This window comes from Polistes canadensis, unplaced genomic scaffold (genome assembly GCF_001313835.1).
Source record: "Polistes canadensis isolate GaletaPanama2010 unplaced genomic scaffold, ASM131383v1 scaffold_11, whole genome shotgun sequence".
Taxonomy (NCBI): Eukaryota; Metazoa; Arthropoda; class Insecta; order Hymenoptera; family Vespidae; genus Polistes; species Polistes canadensis.
Genome location: NW_014569558.1, coordinates 182,225 through 204,176, shown reverse-complemented (window position 1 = coordinate 204,176; position 21,952 = coordinate 182,225). Strand labels below are relative to the sequence as shown.

At 27.7% G+C, this 21,952-nt stretch overlaps 6 protein-coding genes across 12 annotated transcripts; 3 read left to right on the top strand and 3 right to left on the bottom strand.

Annotated features, from left to right (window-relative positions):
• The first annotated feature begins 471 nt into the window (after positions 1 to 471).
• Positions 472 to 2,181, top strand: LOC106793089 (coenzyme Q-binding protein COQ10 homolog B, mitochondrial). Its single transcript, XM_014759712.1, has 3 exons — positions 472 to 668; positions 1,107 to 1,229; positions 1,687 to 2,181. Exons 1-3 carry the CDS (start codon positions 661 to 663, stop codon positions 2,129 to 2,131), a joined length of 576 nt encoding a protein of 191 aa, XP_014615198.1. The 5' UTR covers positions 472 to 660; the 3' UTR covers positions 2,132 to 2,181.
• On the top strand, positions 1,172 to 10,385 carry LOC106793082 (general vesicular transport factor p115). 4 transcript variants are annotated; one of them, XM_014759698.1, is made up of 15 exons: positions 5,683 to 5,747; positions 5,923 to 5,939; positions 6,175 to 6,451; positions 6,651 to 6,879; positions 6,949 to 7,205; positions 7,315 to 7,516; positions 7,598 to 7,746; positions 7,826 to 8,016; positions 8,076 to 8,248; positions 8,435 to 8,862; positions 8,947 to 9,127; positions 9,212 to 9,396; positions 9,470 to 9,856; positions 9,968 to 10,059; positions 10,260 to 10,385. In XM_014759698.1, exons 3-14 carry the CDS (start codon positions 6,374 to 6,376, stop codon positions 10,028 to 10,030), a joined length of 2,523 nt encoding a protein of 840 aa, XP_014615184.1. In that variant the 5' UTR covers positions 5,683 to 5,747; positions 5,923 to 5,939; positions 6,175 to 6,373; the 3' UTR covers positions 10,031 to 10,059; positions 10,260 to 10,385. The 4 variants fall into 4 exon arrangements, with proteins under 4 accessions (XP_014615187.1, XP_014615184.1, XP_014615185.1 ...); XM_014759701.1 differs by lacking the exons at positions 5,683 to 5,747; positions 5,923 to 5,939 and adding an exon at positions 1,172 to 1,229; XM_014759699.1 differs by lacking the exon at positions 5,923 to 5,939 and having other exon boundaries at positions 5,703 to 5,747.
• On the bottom strand, positions 2,391 to 5,186 carry LOC106793086 (glycosylphosphatidylinositol anchor attachment 1 protein). The gene is made up of 10 exons (XM_014759707.1): positions 4,890 to 5,186; positions 4,587 to 4,804; positions 4,341 to 4,497; positions 4,056 to 4,264; positions 3,774 to 3,991; positions 3,514 to 3,695; positions 3,306 to 3,436; positions 3,023 to 3,222; positions 2,792 to 2,959; positions 2,391 to 2,695 (listed from the first exon to the last, which is right to left on the bottom strand). Exons 1-10 carry the CDS (start codon positions 5,029 to 5,031, stop codon positions 2,425 to 2,427), a joined length of 1,896 nt encoding a protein of 631 aa, XP_014615193.1. The 5' UTR covers positions 5,032 to 5,186; the 3' UTR covers positions 2,391 to 2,424.
• Positions 10,226 to 14,527, bottom strand: LOC106793084 (NADH-ubiquinone oxidoreductase 75 kDa subunit, mitochondrial). Of its 4 annotated transcripts, none has more exons than XM_014759704.1 (13): positions 14,509 to 14,527; positions 13,737 to 13,881; positions 13,374 to 13,535; positions 13,180 to 13,287; positions 12,732 to 13,097; positions 12,418 to 12,639; positions 12,200 to 12,335; positions 11,774 to 12,123; positions 11,502 to 11,687; positions 11,230 to 11,419; positions 10,965 to 11,140; positions 10,694 to 10,828; positions 10,226 to 10,600 (listed from the first exon to the last, which is right to left on the bottom strand). In XM_014759704.1, exons 3-13 carry the CDS (start codon positions 13,518 to 13,520, stop codon positions 10,451 to 10,453), a joined length of 2,166 nt encoding a protein of 721 aa, XP_014615190.1. In that variant the 5' UTR covers positions 13,521 to 13,535; positions 13,737 to 13,881; positions 14,509 to 14,527; the 3' UTR covers positions 10,226 to 10,450. The 4 variants fall into 4 exon arrangements, with proteins under 4 accessions (XP_014615190.1, XP_014615189.1, XP_014615192.1 ...); XM_014759703.1 differs by lacking the exon at positions 14,509 to 14,527 and adding an exon at positions 14,157 to 14,258; XM_014759706.1 differs by lacking the exon at positions 14,509 to 14,527 and adding an exon at positions 14,157 to 14,258 and having other exon boundaries at positions 13,741 to 13,881.
• A 98-nt stretch (positions 14,528 to 14,625) lies between these two features.
• On the top strand, positions 14,626 to 18,205 carry LOC106793083 (nucleolar MIF4G domain-containing protein 1 homolog). Its single transcript, XM_014759702.1, has 9 exons — positions 14,626 to 15,255; positions 15,351 to 15,545; positions 15,765 to 16,123; positions 16,223 to 16,507; positions 16,593 to 16,780; positions 16,856 to 17,031; positions 17,112 to 17,464; positions 17,569 to 17,700; positions 17,784 to 18,205. The coding sequence occupies exons 1-9, from the start codon at positions 14,817 to 14,819 to the stop codon at positions 18,072 to 18,074; spliced, it is 2,418 nt and encodes an 805-aa protein (XP_014615188.1). The 5' UTR covers positions 14,626 to 14,816; the 3' UTR covers positions 18,075 to 18,205.
• On the bottom strand, positions 17,886 to 21,755 carry LOC106793090 (lysozyme 2-like). Its single transcript, XM_014759713.1, has 4 exons — positions 21,309 to 21,755; positions 18,646 to 18,825; positions 18,463 to 18,536; positions 17,886 to 18,368 (listed from the first exon to the last, which is right to left on the bottom strand). The coding sequence occupies exons 1-4, from the start codon at positions 21,373 to 21,375 to the stop codon at positions 18,234 to 18,236; spliced, it is 456 nt and encodes a 151-aa protein (XP_014615199.1). The 5' UTR covers positions 21,376 to 21,755; the 3' UTR covers positions 17,886 to 18,233.
• Between the last annotated feature and the right edge of the window lie 197 nt (positions 21,756 to 21,952).

The following is a 21,952-nucleotide window of genomic DNA, read 5'->3' as shown; positions in this document are numbered from 1 at the left end:
ATATGTATACACAAATACAACACATTCTCTCAATAGAGACCATGTAAATTCATGATATAAAAATATGTAAATAAAATATATTTTTATATTTTTAGAGAGAAATGTAAGCATTAAAAATATAAATTCGCTTCACTTATTCTAATTAAAAAAAAAAGCGTGAATAAAATTATTTCTTTTAGTATTTGTTTCTTTTTTTCAAACAAATAATTATTATTATATTATTAATTAAAATATTATTTGTATTAAATAACAAAAATTTAATTTAAATTTTATAAAAATTTAAATTAATATCATCCTTCTCCATCTTCTCTTAGTTTTTCTTATATAAGGAGTGATATATTTATAATACACGTGAGATACATGCTTCGATAGTATGTTACGCTTTTGTTCATATACATAGCTCATAAAGTTATTTTTTGTTAGAATAGTATTATATCTTTGAAATATAAAGATGAAAATGTTTAAAAAATTATAACGAATAACTTATGTATTGTTAAAAGAAAGAGAGAGAGAGAGAGAGAGTGTAAAAGAGAGAAAGAGAAAAAAGACGATGTTAGAATTTAGTATAAAATCAAAGTTTATGGTGAAATGTTATGAACAACACGTTTTTTTATCTTACAGTGGATTAGAAAACTAAAGAAAACAATTATCTTTTTTAATATGTTTAGGTAACAATATTACGTAATTATTACTTATTGATAATCGCTAATGTTTATTTTAAGTATAGGTTAAGTATATATAACTGTAGTTTATATGAAATATGTATTATTTTTATTATAATTCATTGTAAGAGATTTATTGACCAAAAAATTTATTTTTTTTAACAAAAAACTAATATTATTTACACATGTTCTTTATATATTTATTTATTTTTTCTAATTTTTTTCTAATCTATGATAAAAAAGATTGTTCAAAGGAAGAAGAAAATCCCTGAATATTGTTGAAATATATCTAAGATAAATATTACATCTTTAAACGATTTGTGCTAGAATTAAAAAATAATTAACATTTGTAATAACTTGTAATAAAAAACATCTGTAATAACCTGAAATAAAAAACATGAAATCTATCATATAATATAATTAAATTTGTGATGGTTATTTCAGGAATACTTTCGCACTAGAACAACGTATTTTACAATGTAAACATAATTACATTAAAGTCAACTTTAAAAATATGGCACAGCAGTCTGGCAAATTGAAAGAATATGAAGGCCGAAAACTTGTCGGGTAAGTACATATGTTATCCTTTTATTATTTTTATTATTCTGTATGTACAATTATATAGTATATATATATATTTGATATCAAGCATTTTCCATTTGTTGCATATACTTATTTTATCTCATTTAATTTAACAGTTAATTTAACATTAAATTTTTCATCATAAATATAAATTATTTTTAATCTCTTTTATAATAACTAATTTGATTTTTTTAAACTTAAACATGTCGTAAAGAAAATAAAAATAGAGGAGATTCTTCTTTTATATATGAGAATTAAGGTAATTAATTTAGTTTGATTTCTAAATCAGAAAATATGTTTACTTTTCCTTCTATATGTTTAAACATAAAGAAATCTAGATAATTGCTTGAAATGTTTTTTTATATGAGAATAAATTGATATTTAGCATTTGAATAAAACCTAAATATTAAAAAATGATTAGAAAAATACATTCTCTTTTTAGGTTTTCAATGGAACAAATTTACACTGTGGTAGCAGATGTAGGGAATTATAAAAAATTTGTACCTTTTTGTAAAAAGTCAGATATTATTTATAGAAAAGAAAATTTTCTTAAAGCTAATTTAATTATAGGATTTCATCCACTTACTGAGAGTTATACTTCTGAAGTATCAATGGTACCTTCTCGTCTTGTTAAAGCAGATTGTACTGACGGCATATTATTTGATCATTTGAAAACATTATGGATTTTTAGTCCAGGCTTAAAAAATAATGCAAATACATGTGTAATAGATTTTTCTTTATCGTTTGAATTTAAATCAATCATTCATTCTCATTTGTCTAATTTATTTTTTAATGAAATTGTAAGACAAATGGAAAATGCTTTTCTTCAAGAGGCTAGAAAGAGATATGGTAAACCATGCTTGAAAACAGTACGATTAGAAAGATAACAAAAATAAGACGTTCAATATAATATTATTGGCAATCATAATAATTTACCAAAGAGTTTATTTATTTCGTTATATATGTTTATATATAAAGAACTATTCAAATAGTTTATTTCTTTAATCATTTTTAAATACAAAATATCCATAAAATAAATGATATAACAAAAAAATAAAATAAATATGTATTTATAAATATAAAATAAAAAAAATAGTATATGGAATAATTATCTCATTATCATTAAAGTCACAAATTTTGAAACACGTTATTGATTGTAAAGAGTTTATTTAGAAATTTATCATGATGCGTTTTTAAGACATACGATATTCCAAAATAGTAACCAAATGGGAAGCATTACAGTCATGGTTACATTATAAAACCAATTTCCATAAATCATAGAATCAATAATACTGAATACAAATGCTTGTTTAGTGGCACGATATCCACTAAATATAAGAGATAACAAGGATTGTTCTGAAAAGTTTACATAAGTATACCCTAAAATAACAATAGATGACGCAACAAATGGATGAAGTAAAATCCATAATATATACAACAAAATTCTGAATCTAGAACAAAATGATATAATCAAATCGTTATTATAGCGTTAATATAATTACATATATAATTATTATATTCATATAATTATATTTTGTAAAACTTACCTCGAACTCGACCCTTGCCTTGGTTTACTGAATAAAGCAGCTGGCACATACACAGATGCTGCTAATAGTGCTAATGAAAAATTACACATTGCGACGCATATAAGAGTTGTAGCTAATTCCACAGATGCAATTACGCAAACCAATAAAGTATTTTCATATTTTACTTCTCTGAAACAGAACATATTTATTAGTGTAAAATTATTATTCATTAAATTCTAGAACTTATTTTACCTTCTTGCAGTCAAAGGCCATAGTAACGTTAAAATCGTAGCCACAGCATTACCAATATATATAGAATCTTCTGTACGCAAATAGTTCCCCATTTGTCTACCGATTGAAGTAAACATTTGTGGGGATAAAAGTAAACATACCCCAAATGTATGTGCCCATAATATTTCTGAAGCAATATTCCCAATATCGAATTTTTTTACCTACACACACAAAGTATATTTAATTAACAAATATATTCAGACTAAATAGTAATAATACATAATATTTCACAAACAATGTGAACCTTAGCATTTTTAACTTGTACGTTGTTTTTATCATCATTTTGTGGTACCGGAGCTTGAAGTTTTTGCCACATAGAAAATGCTTTTATGAAAAGACTAGCAACAATTAGTACTAAAGGACGCATATATAAACCTATAAAAATTTATATAGAATTTGTATAAACTTAGTGAGTTTATTAAGTGAGCTTATAAGATATTCTATTAACTTACTTATTGAAACATATCTATCTGTTGAAGGTAAAAGATAAAAAAAGTATGATTGGTGAAAACGTTCTAATAAATTATTTAGCGAGCGTACCATACTCTCTACCACGCGTCCAACTTGATAAAAACTTACTGAACCTTTACCGGTTTTTTCAAAACCTTCTAAAGTAACAGCTTCTATACCAAATCTATAAAACATTATATATATATTATATATATATATATATTATTCAAGAATGTCGTAACACTTTTACTAAATACTATACCTGTGAAACAATCCATGATTTCCAGTTGGTGTGCCAGTAGCTTGAGTAGCTACCATTGCCATTAATGTATTAAATTGATACCACCATTTTTTCAACGTATTTTTATCATTACTATCAAGTCTGCGTTGGAATGTTTTTTGGATTTCTTCTTTAGCAATCATATTTTGAGCAAGATTGAAAAGATCTAAGTTAGGTAGTTGTCCATTTAATCCCTCGACCTTTTTCAATATAATAGATATTAAAAATAAATATTGAATATAAAGAATGTTTGAAAAACTATACCTTAACATCTATAGATGAAATTCTCATTGCATGTAATTCTAAATTAACGGCAGCTTGAATAGAACCAGCATGGCCAGGTAAGTCACCAGATACTAAAATACCTTCTTGACCACTTGTAACACCGTGATATGCATCTAGCCATGCCTGCATGCCTAATTGTTCATATTCAGTTACCAGAAAAATAATATCTTTAGCCCAATACTTTTGTTCTAAAAGGAAAATCATAATATAATTTTTTTATAATATCGTTATTATTAATTATATATTGATTCATAAAGAATATACTTCTACAAAACTTTGCAAATGCCAATAGCAATGCAACAGAAGGTGCTGTACTTAAATAAACGCTATTAATAGGCCGGAAAGGTACACTGACAACAATTGCTTCAGTACTTGCTGCTTTTGGGGCTCTAACTATTCCATAAATATTTTGTCCTGTAAACTGAAAACTTTATCATTAATTTTTGATAGTGAATAATAACTTGAAATTGTATAGATATATTACATTATATGAATACTTTATTTCTTTACTTTTTGTTCTTTAAACGGATATATCAGCGAAAAATTATGGACGAAAGTGTCGAGATAAAGTTGATTAAATTTGGCTGACAACCATGCATAAGGCATACTATCTGGATATCTTTTCATTTCATTTATTAATTCATAATAAAATTGTTTTGACGTTTGATCTAAATTGCTCTCTTTTGTTACTAATCCAGGCAATAAAGCATTCTCAGAGAAATAAGTATCTGAAAAAAATAAACAATGTGAATTAACTAACATAATCATTGACAGATCATTCATTTATGATTTTAATTAAAAAATTATTTTTACGATCGTTAAATGTTGGTACTGCTAGAATCATTGTGCATATAATTCCACCGATATAAAGCAAAAAACACAGTTGTTTTTCCCGTTTCAAGAAAAATTTGATTAATTTTCCTGTGCCTGCTCTAGGATCAGTTAATAAACCCATTTTTTTATTTTATTTAGTAGTTTTATATTGTATAAATGAATAAAATCTATTTAATAATTGTAGAAACACATTTTGTTGTTCAAGTATATATCCAATATATTTTTTGGTTAAATTTTTATTATATTGTGCTTATATTAATAAGTCCAACAAATCTTTACAAGTTTAGTTTAGTTTCTACAGTACGGCGTGTATAATCAAACACATGTAACTAGATCTGCGCGGTTTATTCAATTTTCTGTCGTAGAATATTTTAGTGGGAACGCTTGAAACATGATTCAAGACGATGCAAAGTTCAATAGCAATATATTTGTTTATCAAGAAGTATAACAATGGGATTGCTCGGGAAATTTAATGCAAGTTAACTCAGTTCAAGATGTAAGAAAAGAAGCAGCAAGCAAATGCTGTTTCTCGTTTCCTTGATATTTAAATAGTATTATTGTTCCATTGCATATTCTAAAATGTCTTTCAGTCGGCGCCGTATTCATGTGTCCGATTTAAAATTTTGATGCTCTTAATTTGTAATAATATAACTTCAATAATAAATATTGCTATATATTTGGCTATAATATTTTAGCAATGAATTATATATATTTTGTGATCGAAGAGTTGGGTCGAGAAAAGGCCGAAAACAATAGAATACTGATTACGTCATTTTTCTGTCAGAGGATTTTGTTCGTTACGCGCATACGCGACAACTCTTTCAATGAACGAAGGCGGTAAGGTTAATTAACGTACTAAAATACATTATTTGGAGAATAAAGTACTAAGGAATTTATTAATTTTCTATACTTCTATATATAAATTTAAGACTATTTTTTTCTATTCTCTATTATTAAAATTTATTATAATTTTTGGATGAGAGTAAATTGTGTTTTTTGTTGTATCTTACAGAACACTGCGCATAACGGGTAAAGAAACTTTTTCTGTTTTATTTCATCGCGCTTACTCTACATTCTAAAGAAACTAGGAGTAAAGAAATAAAAAAAACAATTGAGATTAATAATTGAATTAAAATGATAAGATATTAAAAATATATTAATAATTATGTTGAGAAAAAAGAGAGAGAGAAAGAGAGAGAAAGAAATTGGAGGAAATTTTATTACCAACTAATATTCTACCAAAGAAATAAATTTTTTTGTTTAGGGGAATAAATGTTCTTGCAATTTGCTATAGTTACACGTGGAGCACTCCACGTAGATCTATGATATCGACATACTAATCATAAACTTTGCGTCGTATGGAAGACTTATCACTTTCTAAGATGCAAGATGCCAATTTGTGATGATTACTTAGCGTGACATGTAGTAACAGAGAATACTTTCAAAAATAAATTCTCAACGAGATGGAATACTTTAAAAGTAGTTTAAAATCTGTTCTGGGTGCTACACCGACTGGAAATCAGCCATCGGGAGCTGAAACGGTACATAACAGATATATATATTTATACCGGGTAACCTTATAATTGCTTCATCAGAGCAACAAGTTTTGTGTAGGAATTTTTTTTCAATAAATTCAATCATTACATTTCCAATAAATATGTAGTACATATTTGCTCTGGCAATATTTACACGTCATAAAAAAGTTGTTTCAGTTGTCACTAACATATGATTGATGTATAGGTGGAAAAGTTAGTGGACAGACTTCAATCATCTACATTACTCGATGACAGAAGAGATGCATGTCGTGCACTTAAAGCTTTATCTCGCACTTATCGTGTGGAAGTCGGTGCTCAAGGAATGGATACCTTAAGGCAAGTTTTAGAAATGGATAGAACTGATTGTGAAATCATCGGTTTAGCATTGGATACTCTTTGTAACATAACAAATCCTGAAACATTTAGCGAGGAAGGTAAGACAAGATATGATCTTATTGCGATCATTTATTATGGTATCATAAACTGTATATTTGTCTTTTTAGTCAATAAACATGGACCAAAAAATAAAATAGGTGAACAATTCACTGAAATATTTATTAAACAGCCGGACAGTGTCAGTTTGGTTCTTACATTTTTAGAAGAATTCGACTTTAGAGTTAGATGGCCAGCATTAAAATTACTTACGCATTTATTAGCTAATCGACCTAAAGAAATTCAAGAAATCATTTTGGTTAGTCCAATGGGAGTTTCTAAGCTAATGGATCTTCTTTGTGATAGTAGAGAAGTTATAAGGAATGATGTATGTATATATTTATGAAGCACTTATTGCATTTAACATTTGTAAACATTTATATTATATATAAATCATACTATTAATAATTTATAAACAATACTGCCTGTGTATTTAGGTATTATTGTTACTAATACAATTAACGAAAGGTAATGCGAACATTCAAAAAATCGTGGCCTTTGAAAATGCATTTGATCGTATTTTTGATGTTATCATGCAAGAAGGTGGAGCTGAAGGTGGTATAGTTGTGGAAGATTGTTTATTACTGATGTTAAATCTTCTTAGAGGAAACATAAGCAATCAGACTTTTTTTAAAGAAGGTAATTGTATATTCTATAATATTTAATGGAATATGCAAAGATAAGGAAGAATAATATTTTTTGTTTATGAAAATATAATAGGTAGTTATATTCAGAGATTAACACCCATGTTCCAAATGCAAACAGAAATGGATGATAATCTGATAGGTTGGAGCCCACAAAAAGTATCCAATGTTCATTGTATGATACAGGTTGTTCGTGCTTTAGTAGCACCCAGTTGTCCAGCTCAGGTATTTATAAATAATGCAAAGATAGCGATATAGTATCATAAATATAGTAGTAAATTTTCATTTTTTGACATATTTAAAGGCGTTAGCTGCTTGTCAGAAAAATATGAAAGGTTGTGGCTTATTACAAGCTTTATGTAATATACTAATGGCTAGTGGAGTACCAGCCGATGTGTTAACTGAAATGATAAATGCTGTAGCAGAAGTTATTAGGGGAAATGCTGTTAATCAAGAATATTTATCAAGTGTTATGGCACCTAGTACACCTCCAAGGTAATAATTATGTATGCAAAAGAACTATTCTTAAAAATGATACAATTGTCTCATTACAGACCGGCAATTGTTGTTTTATTAATGTCTATGGTAAATGAGAAACAACCATTTCTTCTAAGATGCTCTGTATTATACTGTTTCCAATGTTTCCTTTATAAAAATGAAGTAGGACAAACTCAACTAATTCAAACTTTATTACCTCAAGGCAATGAAGTACCTTCTTTAACAACAGGTTTACTGGATAATATTATTATTAATTTTCATATTTCATTAAAAATGTACTATACATCTCTTAGATTTAATCTGAAATTCTGTTTAAAATTGAATACTTTGTTAGATAAATTTTTCTTTTAAATATCTTTTAGTTTTTAAAAGTAAATACTCAGAGATAAAAGATAGTTTCGAAACCTGTTGGTAGGACAGTTGCTGTGCGGAGGATTATTTTCTCCAGATCCACTTTCAAATTGGTTTTCTGCAGTAGCATTATCTCATGCACTGATTAATAATAATGTTCAAAAAGAAGAACTCTTGAGAGTCCTTCTTGCTACTAATATTGGCAAACCACCAGTTACTTTGATGCAGCAGTGCATTTTGTTATTGCAACAAGAAAACAAAACTCAATCTAAATTAGGATTAGTAATGCTACTCTGCAGATGGACTGCTAACTGTTCTGCTGCGGTGAAGGCCTTCTTAAATATTGATTCTTCCATTACATATTTAACAACTCTTTTATCATCGCAAGAAAATAATGAAGATTTACTGGAAACTTTATTTCAAAGTATGTGTGCCCTTTTAATTGGTTTGTGTGTACATTTTAATGACGACAATGTACAAGCATATACAAAGGTATAATGATTTGATGATGTTAAATATGTCCAACACACATACAGATTTCATTTTTATTATTAAAATATTTATTATTATTTTTAGGAAAAATTATGTAATTTAATAGGAAATAGAATTGGCCTAGAAAGATTTCAGGATATTATTGGTGGTATATCGAGACACGAGGTTTATTCTCGTGCACTTAAGCATCCTCAACCTGCTGCAAAAAATCCATCAGAACTTTTACTAGATTATGAATTTTGTAGATTAATAAAAACTTTAGAAGGTATGTTATTATTTATGTCATTGTAATATTCGAATTCTAACTTTTTTATTTAATTTAAATCATTTTTGATTTGTAATAAATTAGGGGGAGTGATTAAATCAATATTAGATACGAGTAGCGTACATCAAAAAAATCAAATGTCAGTATTGGCGCCAGCAGATTGTACTCTAGTTACACAGTACAAAGATCTTATTAGAGAACAAGATATACAAGTGCAAAAATTAAATCAAACCGTTGATACACTCATGAAAGAAAAACAAGAATTAGAAGTAAGTATGAATTATAAATAATTGCTGATTTTTTAAATATATTTTTATGAATTTTAATTTTTATTATATTTAGTCCCATGTAAACGAACTTAAAGCTACTGTTAGTTATTTAAAAGATCAAAATTTACTCCTCCGTGTTGCACAAACAAATTTATGCGATGGGAAACAAACAGTACCTTGTCCAAATAATTCATGTTCCTCTAAAAAAGAACTTGATAAATGTAAAGAAATAGTGACAGAGTTGGAAACAAGTTTAGCTAAGTATGCTTTCATAATAGAAGAATATAAACAAAAGGATACAATTAGAAGAGAATCTAATAATCTTGAGGAGAAAATAAAAGAAAAGACAGAGGAACTTGAAAAATTAAAGAAAGATCAAGAAGATCTTCTCGTTCTTTTAGCAGATCAGGATAGTAAAATAACACTCTATAAAGAGAAGCTTATTACTTTGGGAGAGAAGGTATTACTTTTATATATATTCGTCATAATTTGTTATATGTAATTTAAATTATACGATTATTTTTATGGTCTATAATATCTATTTGAAAATTAATGAATAATTTACTTGTAGGTGGATTCAGATGAAAGTTCTGCAGATCTTGATACTGATGAATTACCAGAATCAAGTAATTAAAGTATTATAATTATGGAAACAAATATTTGGTAAGATTGTTAATAAAACTGTATCTTATCTAAATCAAAATGGTTAATTCATATTTATTTTATTCAAAACGTGTCATTTTATCTTATTAATAAAAATAGAATCTTTATCTAAAAATAAATTACTGCACATTATAGTCATAAGAAAGGTAAATTTACGATATAAAAATTGGTTTGTTTATCATATTTATTTATCCTTGTAGGATTCAATGACTACAGACACATGTGAATTTGTATCCAGCTGTTGAATAATTTAATCTGTGCACTATTATAAAATGCATATTTTTGAAAGTGATAAAGCCATGCTTCGTTAAGAGAAACAAAAACAATTTCAAATTGTTATTATTTCTCTATAATTATACAACTTTACTTATATACATAATAATGCTATACTTTATACTTCACTTTGACGCTGTTTTATAACTGCTTGAACGCACTTAGCCATAGTTGGGGAAGCACGAGATATAGCATCAGTCATGAAAAATTGATCCAATGATCTTTGTTCTATATTTATTGGATCTGGTAGGAATGAACCTTTTGTTTCCTGTATTAATATTAATATAAAAGTACTTGAAATTATTTATATATTTTATACACATTTAATTAAAATTTATTAAATAAATCTATTCATACACACCTTGGATAATTCTAATGCTTCTGTAAAGAAATTGGCTGGTTCAAAGTCACCATATCTGACTAAATGTGGTGAAACTTCCTCTAATCTCATTCGTAAATCATTTAAGTCGTCATAAGGTAAAGTCATATTACATATCTATGCAAAGGAAATAAACATTAATTTTTTATATTAAATTACAAAAAATAAAAAATATATAAAATCACGAAATCACTTGTGGTATTAATATTGCAAAAATATCAATTATTTGAACAGCATATAATCACATAATTACCTCGGAAAGAGCACGAATAATTTTCCAATCTGAACGGGCCATACCAGGAGGTGTAATAGCTGCAGAAGTCTGTTGTGCACGTCCTTCTGTGTTAACATAACTAGCATTTTTTTCAGTGTATGCTGCACCAGGTAGTACAACATCTGAAATAGTTGCTCCTTGATCACCATGACTTCCTATATTTATAATATCAATGTTAGTAATATATCTTCGAGTTTTGAGTAATAAACTTTAATGCCATCAATTGATATTGAAATGGATATACCTATATAAATAATGAAGGTATTAGGAAAATCTTCCTTAGTAATTTTTGCGTCATCTGCTCCTAGGAGGAATAATACTTTTGGTTGTTCTTTCTTAATTTCTTCTACAGTTGAACTATAACCAATATCTAATGCTGCTACTTGAGATGCATTTGTATGAAGCAAGTTTAATACTTTCCATTCCTCATCGACCTTAAAATAAAAAACAATTATAAAGCTATAATTTACTTTTACTATAATCGTACAATTTGATAATTTATTAGGAAGTTATTACTTTGGAAGTATTTTCCAAATCTTTGGCTATGGCTTGTACTTCAGCAAGAATCTTAGCTCCATCTTTTCGAGTTAACAATTCAGTACCTAAGATAATGAGTGGCTTTTTGGCATTCTTTAGAGTTGAGCAAAATGAATGAGTACCATTCTTTAATTGAGTTATTACATCTAACGAATCTCCTAAATGCTGAAATATATTTTACAATTTATTTAACAAATATTTATCTGGGATATGTATATATATACAAATGATATATTTTAATTTTTGAATACCTCATGATCATACGTTAAGTCTACATCAGGGCCTATTAATGCAATATTCTGTTCACCACGAATATATCCTTTTCTAAGACGAGTATTCACTAATGGTGCTTCATATCTTGGATTTGTGCCAATCAATACAACAGCATCTGCATCTTCGATTTTCGCTATAGTATTGTTCAAAAGATAGTTGCTTCTTAAATCAATACCAGCACCATCTTTTGGAAAACTCTGTTCCGTTGCTAACAATTCACTTCCCAATTTGTTTATAAAATCTTTCAAAATTACAAGGGCTTCTGCATCTGCCAGTTTACCAGCAATCGCAGCACATTTATTTGATGCAGAACATATTTCCTTTGCAGCTAAAATATAGAAGAAATAATGCGTCAATGAAACTATAAAATAGATTTTGAAGAATATAAAAATTATAATAATTACCTGCAACAAGTGCATCTTCCCAATTGACATTTTCTAGTTTTTCATTAATCTTCATCATAGGTATTATAAGCCTTTGAGATTTTAACCCATCACAGGCAAAACGAGATTTGTCAGACAACCATTCTTCATTTATTTCCTATAAAATAAAAACGCGTAAGATAGTTAAAAAATATAATTTATAGTTATCATATGACAGAAATATATGAAACTTTGTATACCTCATTTACTCTTGGTAAAATCCTTAAAACTTCTCCAGTTCTATGAGAAATAACTATATTACTGCCAACTGCATCATGGACATCAACACTGTCTGTACGGCGTGTTTCCCAAGGACGAGCAACAAAGGAATATGGTTTGCTCGTTAAAGCTCCAACGGGGCACAAATCAATGATGTTTCCAGATAGTTCTGATAGAAACATTTTCTCAACATATGTTCCTACCTGTATTGTAATTGACATAATGTTTTTTCTATTCTTCAATATTATTAATATTGTAGATCACATTTGTTGGAGTTATACGTTTTTATGCAAACCTCCATATCATTTCCACGACCTGTTGTTCCTAAATCATCAATACCAGCAACTTCGGAAGCAAATCTAATACATCTTGTACAATGAATACATCTTGTCATTACTGTCTTAACCAGAGGACCCATTTCTTTATCTTGTACTGCTCTTTTCCCAGAGAAATTAATATCGATGAATCTGCTTCTGTCACTGCCAAAAGCCATACTCTGATCTTGCAAATCGCATTCACCACCCTGGTCACAAATTGGACAATCCAAGGGATGATTAACTAACAAGAATTCCATTACACCTTCTCGTGCTTTTCGAGTTAAATCAGAATTAGTTTTTACACGCCATCCTTTCATAACGGGCATGGCACAAGCTGCGACTGGCTATATAAAATATGACATTAATTTTATGCTTTTTACTTTATATATAAAATTTTATATAAATGTATATATAATATCAGCTTACTTTAACTTGTTTTTCTATCTCGACTAAACACATTCTACAATTTCCAGCTACAGCAAGACGCTCATGATAACAAAATCTAGGAATTTCTACTCCAACAGTTGCAGCGGCCTGTAAATGTAATCATAATTTATAGTTAACATTTATGTAACACCTGATTAAAACAAATCATAAGATAAAACAATAAAAAAGCTTACCTGCAGAACTGTTGTTCCCGGCGGAACTTGTACAGGTTTATCATCTATGAAAAGCTCTACTAGTTCTTGCTGTAATTTTGGAGATGTATGAATCCCCAATCTACCACATGAGAGGCCTGAGGCTCTCACTACTGAATGTCTCAACATTTTAACTTGAATTGCCTATGTTAGTTAAACTTTGTTATATAATATAAATAAAGATTATATTTTATGTAAGCAGAAGCTTGTAAAATAACTCCAATAAGCAAAAGTATAAAAGAAACTAAATTAGAATAATTGACATATATAGCTATAATAAAGTAAAAAATAAGACAACCTTACATATATTAAAATAATAATAATGTCATTTTACAAACTTTTTACCTACGATTATGCTAAGATATCATCATTGCTTTACCAAACTCCCTCAATCTTTCGTTGCGGATGTTCAAGGTATTACTTGACCCCTTTCAACTCTTGTCAAGGTACAATTGTGCACAGTGCACAGTGCCAAATGGTACCAAACTAACTGCGAATCAATAAATATATCTAAATCAATATTACAAAAACTATAATAATAAATTAATATTATTTAGAAATTAAATTGGATATTATAATACAATATATCTTTTTTTATATACTAATTGAGTAATTATTCTATTGATAATTAATTGATAACATGAAAATGTAGTCCAAATTTGTAAAGAAAAACGCAATTGAATTAGAAATTTAAAAGAGTTATTAAATGTTGTTACAATACATATATTGTTTAAAAGGACAGATATTTAGGAAAAAAAATCATACTAATTTAGTTAATATTATGGGTAAAACAGGCTTCGTGGATAAAACTTTTGAAATGTTGGTAATTATAACAGTGCATCGTAATTTTCATGATATATTAATGTGATATATTTATGTAGTGCGTCATTTTGATTGGCTGTACATAAAAATGTCCACCAATTATAGCTAAGAATGAAAGAAAATAATCACGTGAGATTTCACAATAATAACTACGTCGATTATTGCTAAAATAGCTTATTTGGTATGTGATTTCATCAACTATAGGTGTAGTTAGTGCGCGTAATCTCACAATCGGTATCACGAAGCTTATGTACGCGTTTTCGTCGAATTTGTGTTGTTGAAAATAAAAAAATACCGAGTACGATAATTCTCCACGAGGGCGGCGGTGGTGTTCAGAGGTGCAGATTTAAGTACGTGTGTTTTTATAAATAAACAAATAGTGCAACTAGTGCACTAGTGTTTTTAGTGCTCTCTAGTGGAAATAGAAATCATCCTCTCATAACGTATATACGTAGACACATTTGTAACACTGCGATCGTCCTCGTGATCAAGTTCCGTTATCGGTATACTAAAAAGTTATGCATAAAAATTAATTATAATTAAGAATTAAAGTTATATCAATTACTTGAAAACATTTGATAACAAGTATATAAGTTTAGAAAGATGGTTTCTGTAAAACGAAAGAACTCAATATTTGGAAACAAAAATATGAAAAAGAAGAAACCTATTGAAAAAACACGTAAACAGATACGCAAAGAAAAAAGACATGAAAAAAAAGCAAAAATGGCAATATATTATCAAAATAAAAGACAAATTCCTAATAAACTTGTCACGGATCCTGATAGGATTAAAGAAAATGTATCAAAGTCTCAAGAAATTGATGATAAATTAGCACAACATAATAATAATCACAATGTTAGTGAGAAATTAAAGAAGCAAAAGAAGAAGAAGAAGAAAAAAAAGGAAAAGGAAGTAAAATCCAAATTAGAGATTGCAAATGAGATCGAAGATAAAATGATTAAACAATTAGAAAAACGATTAAAATTAAATAAGCGAAAAAACAATACATTATCTAAGTCTTTTGTTAATGATGGTTTAGATTGTATCCTTTGTTAAAATTGTTGTTTTTTACTATGAATCATTTTTTTATAAGATATTTTATTTTTGTATCTAACATTTCTTAACATATTTTGGTAGATGTTTTGGATTTCTGTAATAATGATAATAGGAAAGAGATAGTCGATATGGAGGAACAATTATTGAAAGACGAAGGAGACAAAGATCTCGAAGAAGATATTGCAATGTTTATTAATAATGAAGAGAGAGAGAGAGATAATACAGAAGATATTACAAACCATAATACGAAGGATGGTTCTAATAATAAACAGCATGGTATAAATCAAAATTTTTGATCACTAATTTAGTCGCTTACAAGTCGAAACGATTGACTACTTTAAAAATATTTTGAAATGTTAATAACAATGCGCTTGATTGCTGCCTAAATTTTTATATTTATTATAAATTTCCTTCAAAATTATGGAACTTTATTAATCAGTTTGTTTGTACTTATAATTAGACACAAAAGTATATATATTACAATATTTTCTATAGAAGCTCGAGCAAAGGAAAAAAAAGAAAAATCGAAGAAAAGAAAGCAGGATGAAATGTTAGATTCACCAGAGGAAAGTAATGAAGAGGATGAAGTAAACTTATTGTCAGATGAAGGTACAGATGATATTGAAACAGATATTTCTGAAGAGTCTCCTGGCAATGATAATTTATGGGAAGATATTTATGGCCGCACGAGAGATAAAAAAGGTAATATTTTGAACAATGTATCATCTGCTATACAAAGGAAACCGTTGGAAGTTAAACAGGATGACGATGAAAAACGATCTAGACTGAAAAAACAACTGAAAGGTCTTTTAAATAGATTAGCAGAAAGTAATATGCATATTATTGCCAATCAGGTATATGAATAATTCATTTTATAATGATTTTTTAATAATAATCTTTACTAGCTGTTGTGTTATTTCATATGTCATTAACATTGATATTAAATATTTCAGGTGGATGAATTGTATATGTGTAATAGTCGTAATGATATGAATACTATTTTATCCGAATTAATAATGCAAGCATTAATTTCACCAATATTAACTCCAGATCGTTTGATTTGTGAGCATATGATGTTAATTACAATTCTACATGCAAATGTTGGGACTGAAGTTGGTGCTCATTTTTTATTAACATTTGTTAAAAAGTTTGATGAAATGTTAAATGCACCGCATACTGTTGAAGATAAACGATTAGATAACTTAATCTTGTTGTTATCGCATTTATATAATTTTAAGGCAAGATAAATTACAAGCATATTTTATTCCGAGTTTTTTACTGATTCTTATAATGAAATATTTTATTATAATATATCCAATACAGGTTTATAGTCATCAACTTCTTTATCAAATATTAAACAAGCTATCCTCTAAATTTGAGGAAAAAGAAATTGAGTTAATATTACTCATTTTGAAAACGGCAGGTTTTCCATTACGGAAGGACGATCCACTTGCATTAAAGGAACTTATATTAAATTTGCAAAAAATAGCTAGTAATATTAAATCTGACAAGTTAGTATTATTTTATATACTTGTTTATATATAATTTGTATTTTTAAGAATTGTATTTAAATATTATTTTTCTAGTACACGAGTGAAATTTATGTTAGACGTCTTAATGGCGATAAAAAATAATAATGTAAGCAAAATACCCCAATACGATCCATCTCATACAGAGCATTTGAAAAAGCTTATGAAGAGTTTCATACACAAAAGTAAAAGTGTAGTGAAGTTAAATATTTCTTTAGAAGATTTATTAAAAGGTAATTGAATTTATTTGTGTATTTAATATTGCACTATCTCAAGTCCGTGATCTACTGTATCAAAATTTTTTCTTATGTAGCTGACGAAAAAGGAAAATGGTGGATAGTAGGATGTGCATGGTCTGGTAATACAAATTTAGAGGAAGGAAAAAAGATTTCAGAAGGGAATAAAGAAATGTTCAATAAAAATATTCTTGAATTAGCGCGAAAACAAAGAATGAATACGGATATTAGAAGAAATATTTTCTGTATATTAATGACAGCGGAGGATTACTTAGATGCTTATGAAAAACTTTCGCGCCTTGATTTAAAAAATCAACAGGAAAGGGAAATAATATATGTTTTAATGGACTGTTGTTTACAAGAAAAGAAATTTAATCCTTATTATGCTATATTAGCAGAAAGATTCTGCGTTTATGACAGGAAATATCAGGTATATGTAAAAATAAGCATTCAAAGTTTAATTTATACAAGTTAAAAAATGTTTATATATGTATATATTTATATTTTTTTTTTAATTTTAATATTATATTTTAGTTGACGATACAGTATATGATGTGGGACAAATTTAAAATACTAGATAATTACAATGCAAAACAATTAACGAGCTTGGCCAAGTTCTTAATTCACTTATTCATTCAAAAATCTCTATCTATTTCTATTTTAAAGGTAATGTTGATTACTTGTATTAGTTTTGATGTATTTTTAGTACATCTTATAATAAAATAATAAAAAAAAAAACATTATTATAGGTTTTAAATTTTGCTGAATTGGATAAACAAACGATGAAACTTGTGAGGCAGATTATGATTGGTATTCTCCTTACCAAGAATGAAGAAGACTGTCTACAAGTATTTGAAAGGATATCTTCATCTCCTTTATTACAAACTTTTAGAGAAAGTCTTAGACTCTTTATAAATCATTTTCTTATTCGTAATATTGAATCGTGTAAATTAATGGAAGCAGAGGGTGCACTTATAAAACAACGAGCCCAACAAGTTGACAAAGCATTGCTTAGTCGCGATTGTAAAATATTATTTTAAGGATATTTATAATTAATCATAATTAGCATAAGTGTAAATAATTAAAATTGTCATAGAAATAATGAAGTCAAAACTTTTACATCATGAAATAGTTTTTACGATGAATTAAATGTAAAATAATATCAGTAAAAGATTTTTCTAATTGATTGGCATAAAATATTAACCGAACGTTTGCATGCAAATTTTGTAAATATTTTCGAATTTACTATCCAATGGACTCGTGCAACCGTTTTTACCATAACGATGAATACGAATAAAATCGTCGCAATTAACAATGCCGTCTCCATTGCAATCCTATAAAATTAGTAAAATAAAATTTTAATTTGTAATATATATCAATTTTTGATATAAAATAAAATAAATATAAAAAATTATTCGTATAACTTACTCGACCAAACTTGTTCATGTAATTTTCCACTGTGGTCCCAGCACAGAATGCATTGTTAACGCAATTTGGATATGCTGCATTTAAAAATGAAGTTATGTACAAAAAAAAGTCGACAATAACATGGATTGAAACATATGTACTTATATACATATATACAATATGTATTATAAAATATTTACTGACCACCATCATTGGTATTCGCTTCGTTGTTTAAAGTTGGTTTACCAGCGTCAGCCCAATAAGCCCAAGTTATGCCGAAAGGGCCGCATACGTCTCCGTTACAACCAAGTGTCGTCTTGCATCCTGATACAGCTTCACAAATGCATCCTAAACATACCTTCGTAACCCCTGTTGCATTTTGTGCTGAAAAAAAGTCATGCATAAATCTTTTTATTCTGAGATTCTTTTTTTATTCTTTACTATATAAGGTGACTTCAAAATATAAAGTTATCCAAATAGTATTTTGTTTAAATGCATTGCAACAATAGCCTTGAACTTTGAAAAGGATAACAAATTATTCGTGTGTCTACTACTTATGAAAATAGCATTGATTCTAAGTATCAAAAAAATACAATGAAAAAGTGGTTCAATAAAATCCGAAGACCGAATCTGGTTAAACTGGTTTGTACTCTTCCAAAATAACTATCTCATAACATTTCTGAAAAATCTACGTCTGATATATTCTTTTTTCTAATCTCCGAACCGGTAGAAGTACTGATATTTTTTGGCCTCTTTTAAAACATTCCATTAAGAATTCCCGAGAACGAGTCGTTATATATAGATAAGTGCACAAGGCTATAAAAAAAGAAAGGGATCTGGTAAGACGAGACTCTTGGTAGTTACGACAAGGTGAAGATCGTATCGTATCCTTGAAAATAAATAATTTGAAGGATTATACGCGTATGATAAAAATAGGATCGATCATAGTTCATCGAACTTCTATGAGATTTCTATCTCAGATTTATTTTTTAATATATTTTTATTTATAATCACATGATTTATTATAGCATTCTTAATTACAATGATATCATTAATGATTTATCATGATTTTAATTATCATTATGTTATTAACGTTTTCAACCTTTTTCTTTCGAATTAATGCAACTTGTTGATCATTCAGATTTGTAAAAATTATGATAAAAACATCTTCGATCGTAGTATCGCAGAGTAAGAAATAAAAAAATAAGGAATATGTATATGGACACTCAATGTTATTCTGACATGTCCTGATTATAAAAAACCTTATGAATTATGCTAATGTAAAGTCGAACCGATAAGCTACGCGTGGGTGTATTTATATGATAAAGAAAAGACGTGTGACGAATCATCGCTATACATATTTACATATGTATATCTATATATGTAGAGTGTTAAATCATTTATGCGAAATGCTTTTTGCATCCTTGGTTTTTCTCCACGATTCACCATTATTTTTATTTCTTCACTATGGCCAATTTCGTGGATGACGACGGGTACCGGCAAGGTAAAAAGAAAAACGAAATATAAATATGTTGTAAAATATGATTACGTCATTATAACTACAGAGATTTTTGTTATGGGTATTTTTATTTGATGTTTCATGTAAGAAAAATTTTGTCTTATTATACTCTCGCGAACATTATTTCTTATTATGTTATACATTTATTAATTAATGAAAATACATCTATAAATTTATATAAAAAATAATTAATTATCATTAACTGATATATAGAAGCGGACTGTTAACTTTGCGGGCCTATCCAAATAATTCAAATTTGGATTAGTTGTGATGACTCATTCGTCATTTGATTAAAAAGCTATTCTTTTACCCTTTGTTAAATAAAAAAAATTATAAGCACGAGACATTGAAGAATTTCTTTATTCGATTTTGGTGCGCTTGGTTATACTAATATTTGATATTTTATTAGTGTTGTAAACCAACGATTTAAACTTTATTTCGGTACGACACACAAAATTTTGTATATAATTTATTTTTTTTAATTTTAAATTTTAATTGTTCTTATTTATATCTTTATATCACGAAGAAGACCACTAGCCTAGTTTGAAGGTTCTTCCCCTAGATCTGCATTATCAAGTTTAATTTATTTCATATTAAAAAAGGGGAGTAATTTATTATTAAAATATTGAAAATACAGATATAAATATAATACATATAAATTTATTGAAATATTATGGTGATCGGAAATATATCGGTGATCATCGATCTCTGTATTATCATGTTCAATTGTCAAATATTTCCAAAGAAATTAATGAAATACGATTAAAAAAAAAGGATAAATTTATTTTGAAACGGATATTCTAAAACTGTGTCATTTAATATCCGGTTAAGCAGATATAATATATGTTACATGTTAGTATTAAACATTCAAGGTTAATGCAGAACCGCATGTTTTAAAACTGACGTTAACACCGAGCGATTCCTTTTAAAACGTGACATGATTCGCATATCTACATAGCGTCACATTGGATTTTCCCATAATTGATAAAACAATTATATAATATGGTTAAGTTTATCTTAACAAAATATTAATATCTTTGAATAAGAATATCAATATTTTTACGACACACACAAGATTATAAAAAATTAAGATATTAAAAAATTATTATAAAAACATATATTGATCTTACGCAGATTTCAAAATGATACAGTTATCTATAAATCGAACCGGAAGTAGAACATCGAAATCTAATAAAAGTCTTAAATGTTAAAAATATATTTAACAAATTATTCATTATTAGTTTTGAATAAACAATTTGAATATTTAAATTTGTATAAAATGTAATTAACATGAACTCTTCTTATTTTTCTAAATCATTATAGTAAATCAAATTAAAGAAAGACTTACCATAAATGCCGGCAAATGTTAGGAAACACACAAAAATCCCAACGACTTGATAAAATTGTTTAGACATTTTGTTATTTAAATGATGATATCTGAATTATTAAATAGGATAAATTCAATCTCGATTTTAAACACAATTATAATTCGTTCTCTTCTCTTAGGAATATCTCTACTCCTTACAATTCAGATGTGAAATCCACTCTCCAAGCGAATAAACGTCTTCTTATATAGGAACATGTTTGGATAGCTTCTTCGAGTCGTTAGTTTTCAATATCTCAATGGGAAAGAGAAGGAAACAGAAAAAGAAGTGGGGAAATCGAAGATCTTGTTTGAAGTAAAAATACAACAATTAAGATTGACTGTGTAGGATAGTTCACTCATCAAACAAAAAAGAAAGGACAATTTTTTTTTTCTTTTAAATGCTAATACACGAAATATTTCGTTATCGCGAGAAATAATGAAAAACAGAGAAGAAAAATAATTGTCATCTTATCGTCACATTTATCTTACAGTTCATTCTCGCCGTAAAGATGAAATTATATTTTAATTCATATTTAATAGTTTCTTCGAAACTACGTTACTCGAAAACAAAAACCACCCATAAGTCAAATAAGTAATTCTGTTCTATTTATAAATTAATAATCTTT